The 20,919-nt window shown below is 44.7% G+C and overlaps 1 protein-coding gene across 2 annotated transcripts in view; it reads right to left on the reverse strand.

The window, feature by feature from the left end:
• The window catches only part of AUTS2 (activator of transcription and developmental regulator AUTS2), a 971,187-nt gene that overhangs the window by 81,895 nt on the left and 868,373 nt on the right, over positions 1-20,919 (reverse strand). For both annotated transcript variants that reach the window (XM_077836749.1, XM_077836748.1), the window contains exon 6: positions 1,064-1,112. In XM_077836749.1, coding sequence (XP_077692875.1) covers positions 1,064-1,112 — 49 coding nt within the window. The remainder of the gene's footprint in view (positions 1-1,063; positions 1,113-20,919) is intronic.

A 20,919-nucleotide genomic window follows, 5' to 3' on the forward strand; every position in this document is an offset into this window, starting at 1 on the left:
ATGATCCAACAGGACAAACCAAAACAAAAAAACAACCAACCAACCAAACCAAAAAAGCTCTATGTGAGAAGGACACAGTATAAGTCACCATCCAAATTATTCACCTAGATAACAGAAAAGGCTTAAATTTCAGTATAATCAAGCCTGTATTTTCTACTCAACCCTTGCTCCAGTGCCCCAATGAAATTATAATTTAAGACTGTATGAGATTAGAGCTGAAAGCGCACACCTTCTTACTAAGCAATTATCATGCACTGCCACTAAACAGGTGTTGGGGGAGAGGGGGATTTGAGAGAAACGATCAAATAGATTTTATGCAATTTAAAGCCTTTGAATTATACACCTTGGCTCAGCTAGTGATTCAGGACTCTCTCCCCACTCTGCCCTCAAAAAGAAAAGCACCCCCACATTATTTTCAACAATGCTGCTTCAGATAAGCACTACACAGAAGCCCACTGACACTGATTTAAGGCAAGTATTCCTTTAATGTACTGTTAAATCATTAGCCACTCTCTCTTTATATTGCTGTTTGGGAGATATGAATGGGATATTGCATATTTAAATGTGGTCTCTATATCGTTTATTAACTTTACAGAAAGCATACGGCACAGCAAGCCATGGTTTATTACTATTATCCTGTGAATACTAAATGCTGGCTGGTTATTACTGTCAGCAGTACAAATTGGCTATTCATAATTCCATGTCTATCATGTAACTGATGAGTAACAATCATGCTAAAACATTTTGAAAACAGTTGCCGTTATTTAAATGAGCTTAAATTAAAGCCATTTGTAAAATAAACTATTCCCTAATATTGTTATTTAAATTAATTCTGACCGGGCAGGCAATGCATTATTTAAAGTCTTTATGTTATATTGCTCTAGCAAAGCAATTATGAAGCATATAGAACATGTCTGAAACCAAGGGAAACATAAAAAGCACTAACAAGCTGATTGCTACATTCCTGCACAACAAGTTACATTTTATCTCAAATTGAAATTGCCATGAAAAGAAATGCATGTAGAAAAAATATATATGCTTATGATGGGGATTGCAGTCTTACCTTTATTTGTAACAGTGTTGAATAATTTTTCAGAGCTGGCATCAGATGCCTGAAATACCAATGAAAAAGAAGGTACACATTATACATATTATTAAAATATGGGTATATTTATATACCTTAGAAAAACCAAAATAGGTTGACAAAACAAGAAAGCTGATGAAAGCTGTAGCTCCAGAAAAAAACATCCATAAGATGGTGCTATTTGGCTGTGTTTCACTGTCCTGCAGTGCAGATATTTATTTGGAAAGATTCTAGTTAATAAATTAAAAAATGATTCCTTATTCGACATATTAGCTGCACACAAAATATATTTTTGTACTGTGATACATAAGGCAACCCAACTTGTTCTGACAATGATTTTGCAGCCTATGACAGATACCATAATTTTGAATTACTCATTCCAGTCTCATGTGTTTGCAGTTCTGCGCGTTTCTTTCTTTTTAAAAATTCTTCTTTTAAGAGCCAGTGTATTTATCATTTCAGACTTAGGCCAGTGTTTGTCTGAATTGCTATAATGTGCTGTTTATTAAACAAGACATTATTAATGTTTAATGGAAATATCTCAGCATTGGACTCACTTTGGTCAAAATAATCTAGACACTACTCTATCTGCATAAACTGATAACTATTTTGTATTTTTTCCATCATGCCAGCTTGATCTTTGCTTATTCTGAAAAATACCCATTTCATAATTATTACTACAATTTTCACATCAGTAGGCTGACTAATTTTTTATCAATAAAACTGAAACCTTATTTAAATTTCATGTAAAACAACTGTGTATCTCTGTTCCAAGAACTAAATGTTAAGAAGTCAGCCAAGGGAAAATATCCCTGTAAAGGTTCTCCTTACCAACAACTTACTTCCCTAACATTTAAAAGTTCAAGTCTATTTATGTTTCTGTTGTGCACATGTGTACATATATGGGTATATACATACATACACACACACACTTAAAGCTTAAATCTATACAATATCTGAATTTACAAATTATACAAAAAATAAAGCTATTAAAATTTAACCATATTTCAGGTACAACATTATTTTGGGATAATCAGCTTTTTGACATTTTATACAATTAAATGTGCTTATTAACAAAATATTCTATTCAAGGACATAGGGGAAAATACAGACAGCAAAATTTGTAAAATATTTTTAGTTTCTTGGTGTTTGGCTATGATACAGCATTGTTTTCCATTTTCATTCAGTGAACAAAGCTTAAAAACATCCTGTACTTGGAAAGCAAATAATTATACATATATACTTAAATCAGGAGGTCATTTCTGAAGTTGTGTCTAGCAAAATTAATTTATTAGACATATACTATATTACACAATGCATTATATATAAACTGATATATATATAAATCTAGAGAGAGAGAGAGAGAGATACACACGTCAGTTTATATACAATGTATTATAATGTAGTAACAAGCAAGTATTCATTAATTTAATATCAAGTTAAAGTATCTTTTTTATATTCTTATTTATTAAAAATTGCTCTATTTGCTCCCAATTCTAAATGGATTTTGCCAGATTAATGTTGTATGTATTATTTAAAAAGCTAAGCTAGGATATTTCTTTCTAATTAAATACCTTGTAAACACTGGATTTATTATCCAGTGATGCCCTTCTTGAAATTAATGAAAATATGGGAACAAAGTACAAATTGAAGAGATCAAGGAAGCCATGTGTTTTAAAGAACAGTTGGACATTATTCCAACACATTAGGAGATTTTTCCATATTTTCATAAACGTGAGAATCATCCTGTTCTCTGATTACAAACAATAGCCTTTCAGGCTGGATCTCATCTGCAACTGCCTTTCTAAAATCAGTTTCCCCTTAAAAGTCAAGTTCTTCCCAATTCATCCTGCTTTTGAAAAAAATCAAGCCTGAACTACTTTTATTGTAAAAAATTGCTTATAGGTTTTGAAATTCTTTTATTCCAGCATTTCAAAATGAAATAGCCCAGAAAATGTGTGTGCTTCTTAATAACTCCCCCCCGCAACAATGGGAAAAGAGAGAAATATTTTTTTAAAGCTTGATCTATGTGTGTGTGTGGGGGGGGGAGCTTTTTTCCAAGCTCAGAATATCCAGGTGACAATTTTTTCCGGTTCATTGCAAAACACAAGAAACTCCGCTGTGAAGTCTGCCTGTGACATTTGTTAGACCTAATGTGGTACATAATACATTCTGCATGAACAACCTTTACACCTCTACCCAAATTAGGGATGTGATTATTAGCACGGCTATACAATAAATTAAAGATAACTTTACAAAGACAGAGGTTACTGGAAAGTGAATGCTTCTTTTGCCTTATTAACTGCATTGTTGACTCTAACAGTACCAACTTAAAAAAGAAAAGAAAACCAAAAAACCCATCAACACCGCATGTGTTACGATGCATATAGACAAGAACCGCCTGGTTAGCTCGAACAGCAAGTTAGAACTTTGTTTTTAAATATGAAGCTTCATTGGGTGAACAGCAAAGTACACAACTAATAGTAAAAAAAAAAAAAAAAAAATCGTCACCAAACATGGTCCAATAATTAACTAATTCCTATACAATTATTACTTTCTTTACAATAATTAATTAGCCCAATCCAGTGGCACCTACACCTAACAAAAACAAACCATTTTCAAAAAGCATTCAATACCAACGCAAAAAATCCACTAAAATACAACGCCTGCAAGTGTTCTTGACTTAAAATCTCTTGCACGACGACAATGAAAATCTATTGGCAGGAAACGATAGCGTGTTTCTACTTTAGTGACTGATGATTTGAGGGAAGTATGTTGTCAGACCTTGATTTTTTAAGAAACGGAGACTGACTTGGATATTTGAGACATTTCCTTTCCATGAGAAAACGTGTGTTCGTTCACTACCACCCGGATGATTTCCACTGTTCGAGTCCTCTCTGAGGAGTTACTGGAAAGACACCGTCTCTGGTGGTGTCATCACATTTCTGGAAACCCGTGAGAGCCTGCATGCAGAACATGCATTCTGCCAGGAAAACGTCTCTTTTCTGTTGAGCATCATCCTCTAGCCCTGTCTTGGGCAGCGTGAGAAATGCTGCTGAAGCGGATTATAAACCGCCCCTTTGTACTTTGCTTATTTCAGTTCCCAAGCCCAGTTTAGCCCTTTACAACACGAATGACAGAAGCCAGCAATCTCGGGGCCGACAAAAAAATAACCTGCTCCCCCCATCTCGGAACGTCCTTCCATTTAAGGGGATGTATTCCTAAACCATGGCCTGTCCAGGCAGGCGCCTTGGCACAGAGGCTGTTTAAGCGCTTGCAAACCCGCCCACTCTCACATGAAATACTTCCGAACCGGGCTCCCCGCGCACCTGTCCACCCCACCCGCCGGGTTTACACGGAAGGGCTCAGGCTGCTTCGCTTCCGCTCACTCCTCAATAGCGCGGGGGCGCATTTGCCATTTTCTCCACCCGCATGCAAAGCCCCCGTTAGCGAGGGGCATGGAAACCGAAGCGCAGCCCCAACTTAGGCAGTGAAGACCCCTCACTCTTATGTTCAGAGGGAGCCTTTGAGTCCGTCCCCCCCCCCCCAGCGGTGGTCTTTTTCCAGCGGTAGTCCCCAGAGTACGGGGCACCTTCCCCGCAATTCCCCCTCCTCCGATCACCTTCTCTCTCTCTCACACGCAAACTCCACCAAATGTCAACAGTGAGGGAACGAGCCAAAGGCTTCAGCCCAAATAACGCTGCGAAACACCCAGCAACCTCAGACCTGTCAACAGCTCTCTCTCCCCCTCCCCGCTCCGGGTCTGGACCGAGAGAGCAGCGATCCCAAACCCAGCCCAAGTGCACACCACCCACCCATGCCGCTTGCCATTTCCAGGCGTCCGGGCCGGGCGCGTCCCGACAGTCCTGTGCCAAGCAGCATGAAGCTCATTCGGCGAGGGAGCAAGCAGGGATCCCCGAGGCAAAGGGGATATGAAGGGGATCCGCGCGCCCCTTCCTCCAACTCGCGCCAGTTCGGCTTGCCGGGGGGTGGGGGGCGCCGGGGAGGGAACACGTTTGTGAAGAACGGGATCCAGACTGGGGCGAATCTGAAATTGCACATGCCTGAACTGCCCAGAGAGTCCCACATCCTGCTGGGAGGGTGGGGTGGGAACAGAGACGGTGCTTGCGGACAGAGGACCCCCTCGAACCACACAGAGAACATCTCCCCCCCCCCCTCCACCCAAAGGGAGGGGATCAAGAAAGCGAAGTGCAGGCAAAACAGTCTTCGAACCGGTGCAAGCTTCCCCCCCACTGCCCCGGCTGTCAGATCTCAACCAGGTCCAACCCGCCAGCGGAGAGCGGAAGATGCAAAGGGGGGAAGGGGGGGATTTACCTGATCGCAAAGGGTAAAGCGCTACTGACAGCCCTAAGTGCATTTTTGGTGCTTGCGTGCGTGTGAACGCGCGTGCTCCCGTCTCCAGCGAACTCCGATCCAGATGGGCTTTTTTAAAAAAAAAAAAAAAAAAAAAAAGTCTCCAAGCGACACCCAAACTAATCCTTCAAAGGCCAGTTCCTTCCAGGCGGGGAACCCGAAGCACACAGCCAGCCATCCTTGCTGGAGAGCGAGCGAAGAGCGCGGAACAGCCCCCCTCTCCCGGCAAGATGGTTCCCAGGGAGGAGAGGGAGCGAGGGGGGCGGGTGTGAGCGGGCGCGGGGAAAGCAGCGGCCGCGGAAAGCTAACCAAGGAGCTGCGGCAGCAGGACAAAGAAACCCATGTGGAGCAGCAGCAGCAAGCCGCGGGGGGGCGGGGGGCGCGGGCAGCGCTCCAACCTGCGCCCGGTGCCCCGGGGACGAGCCGCTTGGAGGAGCTCCGGATCCCAGGCGCTCCCCCACCCCGGACTCTCACACTCCTCCCTGGGCTGGGGGGCAGACGGAAGCCGGGGGTGGGGTGAGGCGTGTGGGGGGGTGTCTTTTTAAAAAAAAAAAAAGTCTTTGGATTCGTCCCCCCCTCTTCGGAGACAAAGCGGCTGCCCCCGGGTGTGCCCCAGTCCCCCCCCCCGCGCGCCGCCGGCCCCTGGCTCTCCGGCGGCCGGGTTCAAGTGAATTCCATTGGAAACAGCGGCTCAGGGGGGTGAGAGCCGCCCAGCCCCGACGCTCCTGCCCCGCCACACCGCGGCCCTGCACCCGGTAATCCTGAGCCGGACGCGAGCCCCCGGCGCTGCGCCGCACAAAAGGAGGCGCCCGAGCGGCCCCCGAGCTCCTGCCGAAGGGCTCCCGGCGGGCGGCCGCATAGGACCCTCTCCCAGGGCCGCCCCAGCGCGCTGCAGCGGCCGCCCCCCCGCGCCGTGTCTAGCCAGGAGCGCTCCACATGCAGAGACTCCGCCGCGCTCCGAGAGGGACTTCCCACCCGGCCTCTGCTCCTCCCCTCCCCTCCCGCCCGCCTTCCCCGCCCTGCTCCTCTGCTCCGCCGCCAGCCAGCCCGGGCCGCGGCACCGCTGCCTGGCCGTCCTGCGCCCTGCCCCACTGCGCCCCAGCCTGGCCCTCCTGCGCCCTGCCCCTCTTCGCCCCAGCCTGGCCGTCCTGCGCCCTGCCCCACTGCGCCCCAGCCTGGCCCTCCTGCGCCCTGCCCCTCTTCGCCCCAGCCTGGCCGTCCTGCGCCCTGCCCCACTGCGCCCCAGCCTGACCTCTCCGTGCCCTGCCCCACTGCGCCCCAGCCTGACCTCTCCGTGCCCTGCCCCTCTTCGCCCCAGCCTGGCCGCCCTGCCCAACTGCACCCCAGTCTGCCCTCTCGGTGCTGTGCGCCCTGCCCCACTGCGCCCCAGCCTGGCCGCCCTGCCCCACTGCGCCCCAGCCTGGCCGTCCTGGGCCCTGCCCCACTGCGCCCCAGCCTGGCCGTCCTGCGCCCTGCCCCACTGCGCCCCAGCCTGGCCCTCCTGCGCCCTGCCCCTCTTCGCCCCAGCCTGGCCGTCCTGCGCCCTGCCCCTCTTCGCCCCAGCCTGGCCCTCCTGCGCCCTGCCCCTCTTCGCCCCAGCCTGGCCCTCCTGCGCCCTGCCCCACTGCGCCCCAGCCTGGCCGTCCTGGGCCCTGCCCCACTGCGCCCCAGCCTGGCCGTCCTGGGCCCTGCCCCACTGCGCCCCAGCCTGACCTCTCCGTGCCCTGCCCCACTGCGCCCCAGCCTGGCCCTCCTGCGCCCTGCCCCACTGCGCCCCAGCCTGGCCCTCCTGCGCCCTGCCCCTCTTCGCCCCAGCCTGGCCGTCCTGCGCCCTGCCCCACTGCGCCCCAGCCTGGCCGTCCTGCGCCCTGCCCCTCTTCGCCCCAGCCTGGCCGTCCTGCGCCCTGCCCCTCTTCGCCCCAGCCTGGCCGTCCTGCGCCCTGCCCCTCTTCGCCCCAGCCTGGCCGTCCTGCGCCCTGCCCCTCTTCGCCCCAGCCTGGCCGTCCTGCACCCTGCCCCACTGTGCCCCAGCCTGACCTCTCCGTGCCCTGCCCCACTGCGCCCCAGCCTGACCTCTCCGTGCCCTGCCCCTCTTCGCCCCAGCCTAGCCGCCCTGCCCGACTGCACCCCAGTCTGCCCTCTCGGTGCTGTGCGCCCTGCCCCACTGCGCCCCAGCCTGGCCGTCCTGGGCCCTGCCCCACTGTGCCCCAGCCTGACCTCTCCGGGCCCTGCCCCTCTTCGCCCCAGCCTGGCCGCCCTGCCCAACTGCATCCCAAGTCTGCCCTCTCCGTGCTGTGCGCCCTGCCCCACTGCGCCCCAGCCTGGCCTCCCTGCTCCCTGCCCACCTATGCCCCAGCCTGGCCGCCCTGCCCCACTGAGCCCCAGCCTGGCCATCCTGCGCCCTGACCCACTGCGCCCCAGCCTGACCTCTCCGGGCCCTGCCCCTCTGCACCCCAGCCTGGCCAACCTACCCAACTGCACCCCAGCCTGGCCACCCTGCCCAACTGCACCCCAGCCTGCCCTTTCCGTGCTGTGCGCCCTGCCCCACTGCGCCCCAGCCTGACCTCTCGGCGCCCTGACCCACTGTGCCCCAGCCTGTCTTCCCTGTGCCTCCACTCCGTCCTACCCTATGCTTTCCCACTATGGTTAAACGCACCTGCTCCCCTCTAGCCCTAGGCCTGCCCTATCCTACTACACACCAACCTGACCCTACCCCTGCTCAACTGCCCACCACCACCACCCCCCTAGACTCCAGCACTTACCTACCTAATACTTTGTACTATCCTGCAACTGTGCTGTCCCACTCTGGGACCAGAAGCAGCTCCCCTGCATGGCTTTCTCAACATTTGAGTGCAGGTGCTTATCTGGTGCCAGGGTGACTAAGTTTCTGGAATAAGTGAAGCTGGATAGGATACATGAGACTATGAATTATGGATGGATGTTCTGACTACAGGGCTCAAACGCCAGAGGAGAGTTGCAGGGACAGGTAGATGCTCACACAACAGCTCTTCCTTTTCCACTTCATGTGAGGCACAGCACATGAGCAGGGCTAAACATCTGTGCATGCTGCTTCAGTGGAGTTATAAAACCAAGGCCCTGATCACTTGTGTTCATTAAAGATCTCATGGCACTTTTTGCAAATGTAGGAATCTTATTCCTACTATCCTGGCAAGATTCAAACTTGAGCTCCAGTTTTGCCTGACTGTCTAAAGCACTCCATTAATTTCAATGAGGAAAAGGGATTTGACACTTCCAGACCTAAACTGTTGTGCAGTACTGCTGCCAGCTGCTAAACAGCGGCCACATTCAACTCCACAGCTGGCTACGTTTCAGTGGTAGATGAAGTGAGCCCATTTGTGGGTTATGCCCACTACAGCTAAGATTGCAGACGAAGGTAAACGTCAATTGGTAAAGCTTTTGAAAATCTGCACAAGAAAAGATGCTAGAAATTGCATTGTATATTACTAATACCATACATGCACCAACATACTGAACACATTATTATTGTATAAAGAATTAGACATTTTTATCCCCTAGGAGAAATGTGTCATTGGTTTTAAAAATGAAACCCAGAATTCTCAAGTGTTGACAAATTGTGAGTGCCTCGATTTTGGGTGACTAAACGGAGACACTTTGGTCTCTGAGATTAAGCAGACACTGCAGTGATTCTTTTGTTTTTGCATAGACTTCTGCTATTTTAGTTCCAACACCAACTGTTAGGACCACCAGGAACTATATTTATTAATCTAGCCACTGTACACCCCCCACAGACACTTGGGAAGATCCACAGCAAAAATAAAAACACAAATACATTATTATGATTACATCTGTAATAATTCACTCAAACTACACAGTAGCGGTTAAGCCTCCTACGAAGTTAGCTGAGCTGGAGATGGGAAGAAGTGCAGATGCTGAAAGGTATATATCAATGTTTCATGGGTATCGTGGGGAGGTCTCTAGCTCATTGGTTCTCAAGCTTTCCAGGCTACTGTACCCCTTGTAGGAGTCTGATTTGTCTTGCGTACCCCCAAGTTACACCTCACTTAAAAACTGCTTCCTTACAAAATCAGACATAAAAGTACAAAAGTGTCACAGTACATTATGACTGAAAAACTGCTTATGTTGTCATTTTTACCAGACAATTATAAAATAAATCAGTTGAAATATAATGTACTTACATTTCAGCATATAGTATATACAGCAGGATAAACAAGTCATTGTCTGTATGAAATTTTAGTTTGTACTGACTTCACTAGTGCTTTTTATGTTGCCTGTTGTAAAATTAGGCAAATATCTAGATGAGTTGATGTACCCCATGGAAGACCTCTCAGTACAGGTACCTCTAATTGAGAACCACTGCTCTAGCTAGCACCCCTGGCTACGCCTTTACCATCTAGGGATGGTGAGCACAGAAAGCAGGCTGAGTGGGCGCTGGGAAGTAAATTATAGCTGCCTCCTACTCACGTATGTTGAAGGGTAGGGGGAGGCAGGTTTATACATATGCACCTTCCCAGTACACACCCATGCAAGGACAGGTCTGATTTAACCATGGGAATTTTGCTACTGATTTCTATACTATGCTAAAACTAGTAGTCCATATGAACAATACGTATCCAAGTACAATGTCTATACTATGGCATCTGCAATGAGATCATAACATTTCTTCACTGGGAGTCGAATCTAAAGATTATATAGACACAATAAGGCAGTAACTTGTGTATCATGCCAACAGCTATTTAGAAAGGAATCTGGGGATAACAGCATGATGGACTCCAGTGGCTTTGCAGGACCAACCAGTTTCCCAGGCCCGTGCCCAGCAAATCTACATTTTAAAGGCCCAGGTTGCAGTTTAAGTGGATGTGGGGGTACACAGCAGCAGCAGAAGCCTGGGAGGAATTCTGATGGACTCAGCTCTGTTAGCTGATGTGTGGAGTCAGCAGGGTCATGGTCTTGGTCTCATTCTGCCCCTCCCCTTGGGCCTATGTTCTCCACACTGACTGCACTGGTTCCCCCACAGGGGGCAGTTGAAGGCAGGGAAGACTCCTTGTCCTCCTTCTGCCACTCTTTATCAGACTCAAGCTGGCCTAAGAATTTTGGAGCCTGATCCAAAGCCTATAGAAGTCAGTGGCAAGGTTTCCACTAGTACCAATGGGCTTTGGATGAGGCCCCAGGGGAACATTTGGATATATGAATAAAGCTGTTGATTCCTAAAAGCTGCAACATAAAAATGTAGGGAGGTAGTAAGCCATGCAAGCTAGCAGAGCTATGTCAACTGCTTAAGAAAAGCCTTCCTACTGGTTTCTGATATATGATTATAGGATTTTATGCAGAGATCACTCAGTTCCTGAGGGTTCCACTGTATGATCCCTGAAAGATGACTTTTTTCCCCAACATTATTTTGTGCCTTGCCCCAGAATTGATATTTCAGGTACAGTTGCATGCACTACAGTGGTTTCCCCTGGGACAACTAAGTGGGAATGTGCACAACAACAAAACAAATAGTACTAACAGTAATAATAATAACAATGTGTTCACGACAGCCCCATATAAACACAGTGGTTATAAATATAACATGCAGGGTGATTATTACATGGCTGTTAAACAGAGGGTGTTATTTAGTCAAACTGTGATAGAAATTCTAATCCTTCAGGATAGGATCAGTCTCATGGTCCAATTCTGATCTGAGTCACACTGGTGTACTACCAGAGGGACTCCACTATAACAGTGAACAGAATCTGGCCCTCACTATTTTACAGCTTTTTGAAGCTCTTGATATACATGTATTGTAAATAACAATCTTGCATTGGCAATGGAATGGATTACATGACCTCCTACTGGTAATGGGATGCAGAAGATTTCACTTCTAGCTACTTGGTTAAGTCTAGCTGAGCTGGACAGGGACTGAAAGTCATTACTCTCTAATGGCTCTTTCATGTCCAATTCTTAGGGGACAGGAATCCCCATTACAAAAATAATATAAACAGAGCTTTTGTAAGCACTATAAGCAAAGTATCCAAGGACTGCATGGACAGTAAGGCCTGGTCTAGGATTAAAGGTGTAAAATTAGACCAAGTTAGCTAACATATCTGAGCACATTTGGAAGTTCCGTTGTGGACAAGGCAGTGTATACTTTTCTTTAGCCACTGTGCCTTGTCTACACAAGACTTTTCAAACGTGTTATTCAGACCTGAAACCTTAGTCTACACAAATCTAACACTGAATTACCCTCTCCTCTCCCTAAAGTAGATTGGCAGGGCAGTGGGTATGCCTGTGCTCATCATACATGTCCTGTGGATAAGTAGTGGGCCCAATTTTCCTGCTTGCGTGCGCACTTTAATCTTTAGAATGAAAGGATCAGATCTTAGGGCTTCACTCAAAGCCAACTGAAGTCAACAAAAAAAAACTCCACTGACGTCAGTGGGCTTTGGATCAGGGTTACAGACTCAGAAAAATAGGTTTTCAATTATACCAATCCTTTCCATTGAATAAAAATCTGGATTGACTAGGTTTTAAGACATTTCTGTCCCTTGCCCTGGTAAGACCTTGCCCAAATTCTATTTTAATTTATCTGTGGTCTCTGAGAAGGTTATCACTGTTTCTGCAGCAGCTGTGGCCTACAGCCATCTGATGAGACCCAATGAACTTGTGTCAGAACTGACCCCAGAATTTTGTGGTGTCTTTTAAAGATGCTTGGAGGTATCTAGGTCCAATGCAGCTTAGTTAGGACGACTTGAAGCAGCCTAAATGCTGAGCAATACGTGGACAGCTTTGCTTCCAAACGGTGCAGTAGTTCCAAAGAATTACCCGTCTCTGTAGCAACGTGCAAATGAATTTTAAATTTATGGCAGATTATATTGTATTAAATCATACATGGCAAGCTCTCTCTCACCTGGAAAGCTGTGCAGTTTATTTCCTGGCCATGTGAAAACTGGATATTCCAATACTTAGGTATTCTGTTGGAAACTGGAAACATTTATGGTTCCTCTCAGTGGCTTATCTTTTCAAAAAGCATTACAGTGTCTGAATTGTGAATGTGATGATACCCTATAAAGTCCTTAATAATGCTTTGAAAATATACATAATTTTATCTGTTAGAGAATATGAGATGGGGGGGGGGTTATGAGGAAAGAATTTATGGAGCTATAAGTGTTTTTAAAGAAATGGCTTCACACAGCTAGTCTGATGGTATAATGTCCCAAAGAGTAAGAACCCGAAGATAATGTAATGTTTTACAAAATAAACCTGTCCCTAGTAACGACCTAGATGAATGCTATCACAAACAAAATTACAGCTCTTGTATACATTAAAAGGTGGCAACAGATGTCAATAAAAAAAATAGGCTGGATTTTGCCAGGGGGATTGAATCTGCTCTACTGTGGTTACACACTCAGCCTACAAGGTAAACGACTGCCTCCCCAGGTGGGCTCTTGGCATGAGATGAAAGTGAAGCTCGACTGCCTTTCGGGGGGCAAGGGGAGGGGAGGAAAGTGGTCTTTACTCTAAGGGAAGACGGGGGGGCGGGGGGAGAATGCTGTGCAAAATGTAAATTCTTGACAGCAGCAATTAGAAAGAAACAGAATTGACATAGTGTTGCAGAATAACATTTAAATTCAAGACAAGTTTTCAATTTGACAAAGCAGAAAACTTTCACAGGGGAGTATTAATGACAGTGCAACTTTTATTTATTTATTATTATTTTTCTGCAGCATTTGCAGAACTAAAAACACTTTGTAATCCCTTCTTTTAGGCAGAACAGATTGCAGTTTTAAGCAGAGGCCCATAAACTGCAGGTTCAAAGAAACCTGAAACTGAATTAGCATAAAAGCTGGAATTCTCATTTATAGGAACAGCATCAGCGAGGCAGCCACTCTGCAGGCAGTTTTATGATTTGGGTTTCAAATGGAAACAAAGAATAAAAGTGAGGCAGAGCTGAACAGCAGAGCTTTCTTCTCCTCCTCCTTGCTAAGGGCGGGGCCTGATCCTCTATAATGCCGAGTGCTTTCCACTAATTTCAGGGATGATGGATTCTCTCCCCAAACCATTAACAGCCTGGGAAAGGAAGCTTCACTGTCCCACCTTGATTATCACGACAAAGGGTTCCCCCCTCTCTGCCCGCCGAGCTCTCCTGCTGGTAATAGCTCACCTTACCAGATCACTCTCCTTACAGCGTGTATGGTAACACCCCCTGTTTCATGTTCTCTGTGTATATAAATCTCCCCACTGTATTTTCCACTGAATGCATCCGATGAAGTGAGCTGTAGCTCACGAAAGCTTATGCTCAAATAAATTTGTTAGTCTCTAAGGTGCCACAAGTACTCCTATAATTGTAGAGACATTTCACTTTGCCACTTCCCTCCCAAACTTCTCCCAATATAGTCACATATTTAGGCTAGAGTGAAGACAGACATTCTCCTTCTTTTCTCCCAAATATGAAAAACAAAAATTGCCAAACTGTTTTCTGGCTACAGCTTTCCAGCCAGGGAATATATACCTTCCCCCATCTCTTCTATATACCTTTCATTATGATTACAAAATGCTATTTACCTGGGTTCACAGCTTTGAGAATTTCTTGTGGCTTTTTAACCAGATATATTACATAGTTTAACTGATGTACATTTGTAAACTCTTCTCTCACAATAAGAAGATATCGTTAAAACCCTTCCCCCACCAACTCTGAGGTAAGCAGGTGTTATAAATGCACCACTCAAAAAAATTATACTCTGAGCATCATCTATCACTATTTTCCAGATGCCATTTAGTTCTGAAACTAAAAGAATATTTCAAAAACATTTGTTTACTAATATCCTAGCTCACATATTCAATATTTGTCATAGTCTGTTCCATAGTCAGGGTAACAGAATCTCACAAAACAGAAGAAAGCAGCCATCACTGAATGCCATAATCTCGCTCTCTGGTAATCAGACCATTTTTAATCAAGGGAATGCTGAATCAGCACTGGGAACCAACTGAGTCATTTCTTTCATTTTCTAAAATTTGAGCAAAATAATGAAAATTGTGTCTAATTTGGCAAAGAGACTATAAGACATAAATCTCAGCTTTTCTGGATAATTATAAAAGAGGTACACTTGATACAGAAGTATTGTTCCAAAAACATGTGGCAACCGTATGATCTCTTTCACTGATCAGATAAATTCCAGCTTTGACTATTCCTTCATCTTTCGATCTGAAATTATAAATAATCAGGCTGTACATTTGGTGTCTTTGCACCATGTAGAAGCCAGCTCCCGTGGCAAAAGAATGACCGTTACACTGATGAACAAAACATCCATCTAAAATATTCATATACAGTGTGATCAGATCCAATGGGCAACATAATAACTTCTTCAGAATTCAAATAACTGAAATGCATATAAGCAAAGCTGTATTACACCGCACGTAAGAGGAGTTATTATGGCACTGTTTGAAGAACCAACAAATGAAAAAAAAGGCTTGATAAATATTTTCCATAACAAAACACAATTGGTTTCAGTGGGATACAGCTCTGTTTCTCATTAGTTATCCTTCACTTGTCAGACAAGTTCCATATTTCACTGAAACCCACTGAGTATTCTTTATAGTTTGCTGGGGAAAGTGACTATATATTTAGCACATTTCCTTTATGCGGTGTGTTTTCACAGGTCTGTCTTTAAACCATAGTGTACAGGCTTTTGCTTCTTTCCCTTAGGATAGTGGGTTTCAACATCCAAGAAGAGTTTAAAATCAGGTAACAAGTCATCACTTTTGAAGTTGCAGAGGAACTGAAGAGGTGCAATAGCCCCAGCAGCCATTATCAGTACCTACCAGGGTGCCGCAGTATCAAGTTATATGATAAAGCACTCAGCTGACACCAGAAAAGTAATCGTTCTCTCTCCCCTGCACCACCCACTTTTTCACAAGGAGGCTTTTTACACTCATTAAATGCAACCTTATCTCTGAAACACTGCAATCCTCAGCAAATGACAAGTGCGCCTAATCTCATTTTCTGACAAGCGATTCTGACAGCACCTTCCTTTTGATTTCTAAGACACGTAGCTAGACATATATTAATCTGTCAGTCATTGCCCTTAGGAAAGATGAAAGAGAGAGAGAGAGAGAGAGAGAGAGAGGTGAACATTTTTGAATGTGAAGAGAACAAGACAAGAAAGAGACCAAGGGCCCTTTTCTGGCTATTTTAATAGATGCATGTGCATTTCTTTACTCCTCTCACCCAAGCACCTTCTATGTTGCACAATAGTGTGTTTACTATGCAGAGATCCTACAACATTTACACCAAAAGGCAACTCTGGGTTGGATTTGACCAAAGATGCATCCATCTCAGGGAGGCAGTGTGGTGTAGTAGCACTGAAATGGGAATCAGGCCTATTCCTGGCTCGATCACATTCCCACTGGAGTGACACTGGACAAGTCACTTCCCCAATCTGGGCCTCAGTTTTCCTACCATTGAGATCTGTGGATAAAAGCAGTAGATCAGAGCTGAGTATTATTTTTATTTCTACACACATGTCTGTTGTGGACAGGGCACTCCCATTATTGACATTATAAAACAGAGAAAGTCTTAATTCAAATAAATTTACAAGATTGCCAAGTGTTTTGCCCCAGAGAAGTAACCTCAAGCTAGATGAGCCCTTGTTGGCTTAGGGTACCAAGACTGGTTGGAGGAGCGAAGTCATTCAGATGCTCTTCCAATAGGAATGAGAACGAAAGCACCAAACTACTGTCAGATCATAACCGCCCCTGGTCAGCACCCAAACTGAATACAAAACAGTTACCGGGATTATTTAAGCTCAATACCAATGTGGTTACTACAGAGTTACTAAAGAGAATTATTTTCTGCGTATCTGGCTGGTGAATCTTGCCCATATGCTCAGAGTTCAGCTGATCGCCATATTTGGGGTCGGGAAGGAATTTTCCTCCAGGACAGATTGGAAGAGGCCCTGGAGATTTTTCGCCTTCCTCCGTAGCATGCGGCACAGGTCACTTGCTAGAGGATTCTCTGCTCCTTGAAGCCTTTAAACCATGATTTGAGGACTTCAATAGCTCAGACATAGATGAGAGGTTTATCGCAGTAGTGGGTGGGTGAGATTCTGTGGCCTGCATTTTGCAGGAGGTCAGACTAGATGATCATAATGGTCCCTTCTGACCTTAATATCGATGAATCTATGAAAGCACCAAACTATCATAACCACCTCTGGCCAGCACCCAAACTGTTCTAAATATAAAACAGTCACCGGGATGTAAATCCGCCCACGTGCCAAATTTCGCAGTGACACAGAGTGGCATAAAATTGCACATTGGGACTATATAGTGCTATGGGTCTTCAAGCAGAACTCCCAAATGAAATAATTGGGGGAATTCTGCTTTAAACCTGATGACATTAAATAGCCCTGAAAGGAAGTGGTAAATCAGTGTAACTGGCCCTGATTTGCCATTCAGTGAGCCTGTAAAACAAGTGTACCTTATTTGTGAGGTGGGGGAAGGGGGAAGGAAAGGAGGGAGAATGTAGCAAGAAAGGCAACTAACAAAAGGGTGTAAAATAAAGTGGGGGTTCTGGGAATGAGGTTCAAAGGAGGGAATATAATTAAATGAGGTGGCAGAGAAGAATATTTTACCGTACACGCTCCTGTGAGTTACTTTTTCTAATAAATCCTCCTTCTCCCCTTTGGCACATAAGTCACAGTCATTTGCATACCCTCTAAATGCTAACACAAGTTACACAGATTTTACCACTTAATGCCTCTCAGTTTACACCCAAGTTGTAACATGCAATTTTGCCCAAGGACATCCATAAACATGGCTGTTGCCAACTACAGGCTGAATATGACACTCCTAAACCCAGAGCCTTTCGGTCCTTCCCCACCCCCTCTTTCTTGAATATTAAAGTGCAGGTGGAACTTCCCTGTTCCTAACAGGATGAAAAAATCTGAATGAAAGGTAAGTACAAAGGGGCTCAATCCAGTGCTTTAAAGTGATGCCATTTGCAGAGTAATACAGTCATTAAGTACTTGTTTGATGGTGCAAAAAGTAGGCAAAGATCTTTTCTAATAGATTTTATTAATCAATACCTGCAATAGGAAGACGGGAACAATTAAAGTTTCTCTCCTAGCTCAGACAAAGCAGCATAAAGCTTGTGATCTACTTAAGTAGCCGCCAGTCAATGGAGAGATGAAAAGACTTCTTTAGTTTAACTTAAGAGCTGAAATGATGTTAATACTTCCAGTGTTTAGTATCTGGTTCTCAGAAAGACAGTAAATTAACATTGACAGGAAAGCTGCCTGACATTGCAAAGTCCCTGTTCTTGCATTTATACAATGATGTCATAATAACTGGAAGGCTCACAAATACATTCTTGAGTTCACTGAGCTTGAAAATAACACTGGCTATATTTCCTTTGCAGTGTATAACTCTTTAATAAATAAGCCTACCAGAAACCCACATTTACTGCTGATGTGCCTTATAAGGATAAATGCAAACCTGCCACTCACCTAGTTTATATCTTTGCCTGCTCTTTTATTAAAGAGGGATTTTCTGGCTGGATCTAAGACAAGGGGGTGAAAAGACAGAGAGAGGAGAGACAATCTAGTGTGGAAAAGTCTCCTCCTGTGGGTAAAAAGTCAGCAGAGGAGATCAGGTCCAGCCCTCCCTCCTCATCCCAAAGGGACGGGGGTTCTGAGCTCACAATGGGTGAATCATATTCTCAGTGTCCAGGGCTTCCAGGGGGAAGTCAGGCTATATTTTTTCAGGAACCTAATGTCATCTGAGCACCTGACACTTGCCTCTTTTTCCTCAGCAGAATGGTTTATTACTATTATTATTTATGGTATGTATGACATGTTTTTACTGGCTCCGCGGTGCTAGGTGTTGTGCAAACACGCAGGAAGAGAATGTCCCTGGCCTTACAATCTAAACAGACAAGACAGAGGATGGGGAGGAACTATTGTTATATTTCTCATATACGAGGCACAGAGATGAAGTGACTTGCCCAAATGTCACCAGGGAGTCTGTTCAGAGCCAGGAACTGAACCCAGATTTGATTCCCAGCCTTAACAGGAACTCTCTTCCTCTGGTGTGAGATTCCCCTGGCTGCTGTATTAGTATTCTCTTTCTTGGCAACATGCCAGTACTCCACACCCATTCTCATAGGTTAGAAGGAAAGTATAAAAAGGTTTCACTGCTTCTTGGGGCAGAATGAAATCCACCAGATTAGGAGGGGAGCATCCTATAAAGTGGATGCACTCTCCAGCTCCGTCCTTTCCCAGTCATGACAAGCCTCTTCCTCACCCAAAGAACCTCAGACACATAGTTTGCTGCTGCACAGATAGGGATCAGAATAAGAGATTTCCACCTTACCACCCAACTGCTTCTATTGTTTGCTCCTGCAGTGTGATCATAATTCAGTGTTTAGGATATCACAGTCTGCTGATAGGAAAGTAACTTGGGTGATCACACTTTCAGGCTTCTTCCTAAAGCATAGGAGAGGGGAAAGCATGGCCATAGAAAAGGTTTGTGTAGACAACAGGTATTTTTGGCACAATAATGAGCAAAAGGAAAATAGCTCATTTTATTTTGTAATGCCAAGAAATACTCAAATCAACATTCGACACACTAAATTCTGGTCTGCCTCAGGACTTTGGAAGCCTTGGAAGCTGGCTGGTGTCCCGATGCAGTATTAGTTCAGGTCTACCTCTTGTTCTAAGAACGAGATATTTTAAAAATTCCTCTAGGATTAAATCTATCAATCATCTTAGTTTTTCTAAGGCACCTATTAAAATTATATTTGAGCCTTGCTAAGACCTCCTTTCTCAAGGCTCCTGTTTCTCAGTATGCACAGCCTCAGCTTCCACTGACAAAGAGTACACTCAAGGCACATTGGGAGGTCAAAAAGATACATGTTGGTCATAACGAAAGGTCAAAAAGTCAAGTCTCTCTCCCTTTTAACCCTCATCCTTGCATCCAAACCTCTACATCAATGGACCTTTCTAACATCCTCTGGGGGAAAAAGTCCCACTAACACCAGAAATATTTTTGCTAGCTTTCAGAAAGTCCTATTTTTCTTTCATTTAAGATTCTAACAAAACCCTAGTTCTTTGTCTCTCAAGTATCCTTGAGATCTTTTGCTTTCAGCTGTTGCATAAAGTCAATTGGCTGCACCTCTGTGCTTCACAAAGACGTTCCAGATCTTCTGATGTGCCCTCACTATGGAGGTACGTAGGGATCAATCTTATGAGGTGCTGAGCATTCTGACGCCAAGCACTTAAGTACTGTCTTAACTTTAAGCAAAAGGCAGCCCCTTTAATGCTAATGGCACTACTTATATGCTCAGAATAAGGCATGTGCTTAAGTGCCTTGCTAGGTCGGGGCCAGTCCTCTTGCAGGATTGAGTTTATAGTTAGGTACAAAGCGAATAAGCGAGAAGTACATAAGGTATGTTGTACAGTCTAATGAAAAGCTAGGAAATGCACAGAAGAGTTTTTAGATAAATTATGAAAGGTCCCTCTATTATTAATGAATATGCCAATCATGTTGCCATGTACTAGCATACATTTTATTGCTATTCCATTCAAGAACGTATGCTTCAAAATGAACAGATTTGTTTTCTTTTTTTCCCTATGTAGTGTTTCATAAATAGAATGGAGTATATTAAGGATCTGTAACCATGAAAGCTTCATATCCACTGGAAAGTAAATTGCTGAATGTTTACAATAGGAACGGGACAGATAGAAAACAAGACAAATAAAAATTAAAGGATAAGACCATGAAGGTGGGCGAACAGTAATAGTCAACTTGACACTAGAGATGAGCTACTACTGGTTCATGAGATTTGGTTAATCAGTTGATCTATATCCAGATAGGATTATTCCAGTCATTATTGAAGGAGATGTATGTAGAGTATCTAATATCATACATTAGAGTGATAATAAAAATTTAACCGGTTTTGATAACACTGCTGCATGGTCTACTTTACACATAGCTCTAAGACAGACTGTCAGAACTGACCACAGTTGGTTATTAATGTTGAAAGAGAAAGAAAGAAAGAACGAAAGAACGAAAAATTGTTTTTAACAATTTGCTTTTCCGAGCAGGGTGCTCATTTAATGGCAGGAAGATGTGCAACAGATCAAAACGTACATGTCAAGAAACTCAGGTAGATGATGTTTTTGAAATAATATTTTGTTACCAAACTACCTCTCTATACAGGGCTTGATCCTGTTCCCATCCAAGTTAGTGGAAAAACTCCCACTGATTGACTCCAATGATGGAAGATCAAGTCCATATTGCATATAAAGCCGAATTCAAATCCCAAAGCAATCAGCTGAAAGACTTCCACAGGCTTTGGATTCGATCAGAGAGAATATATGATGGTGGTGTTTGGTAAACAGATTTTATCTAAATGAGTTTGATTTGGTCACATTACTTGTAAGTGGCAAAGTCATGAATAAGTTACATAGGCCATTCAAAAAAAC

This window comes from Eretmochelys imbricata, chromosome 17 (assembly GCF_965152235.1).
Source record: "Eretmochelys imbricata isolate rEreImb1 chromosome 17, rEreImb1.hap1, whole genome shotgun sequence".
Taxonomy (NCBI): Eukaryota; Metazoa; Chordata; order Testudines; family Cheloniidae; genus Eretmochelys; species Eretmochelys imbricata.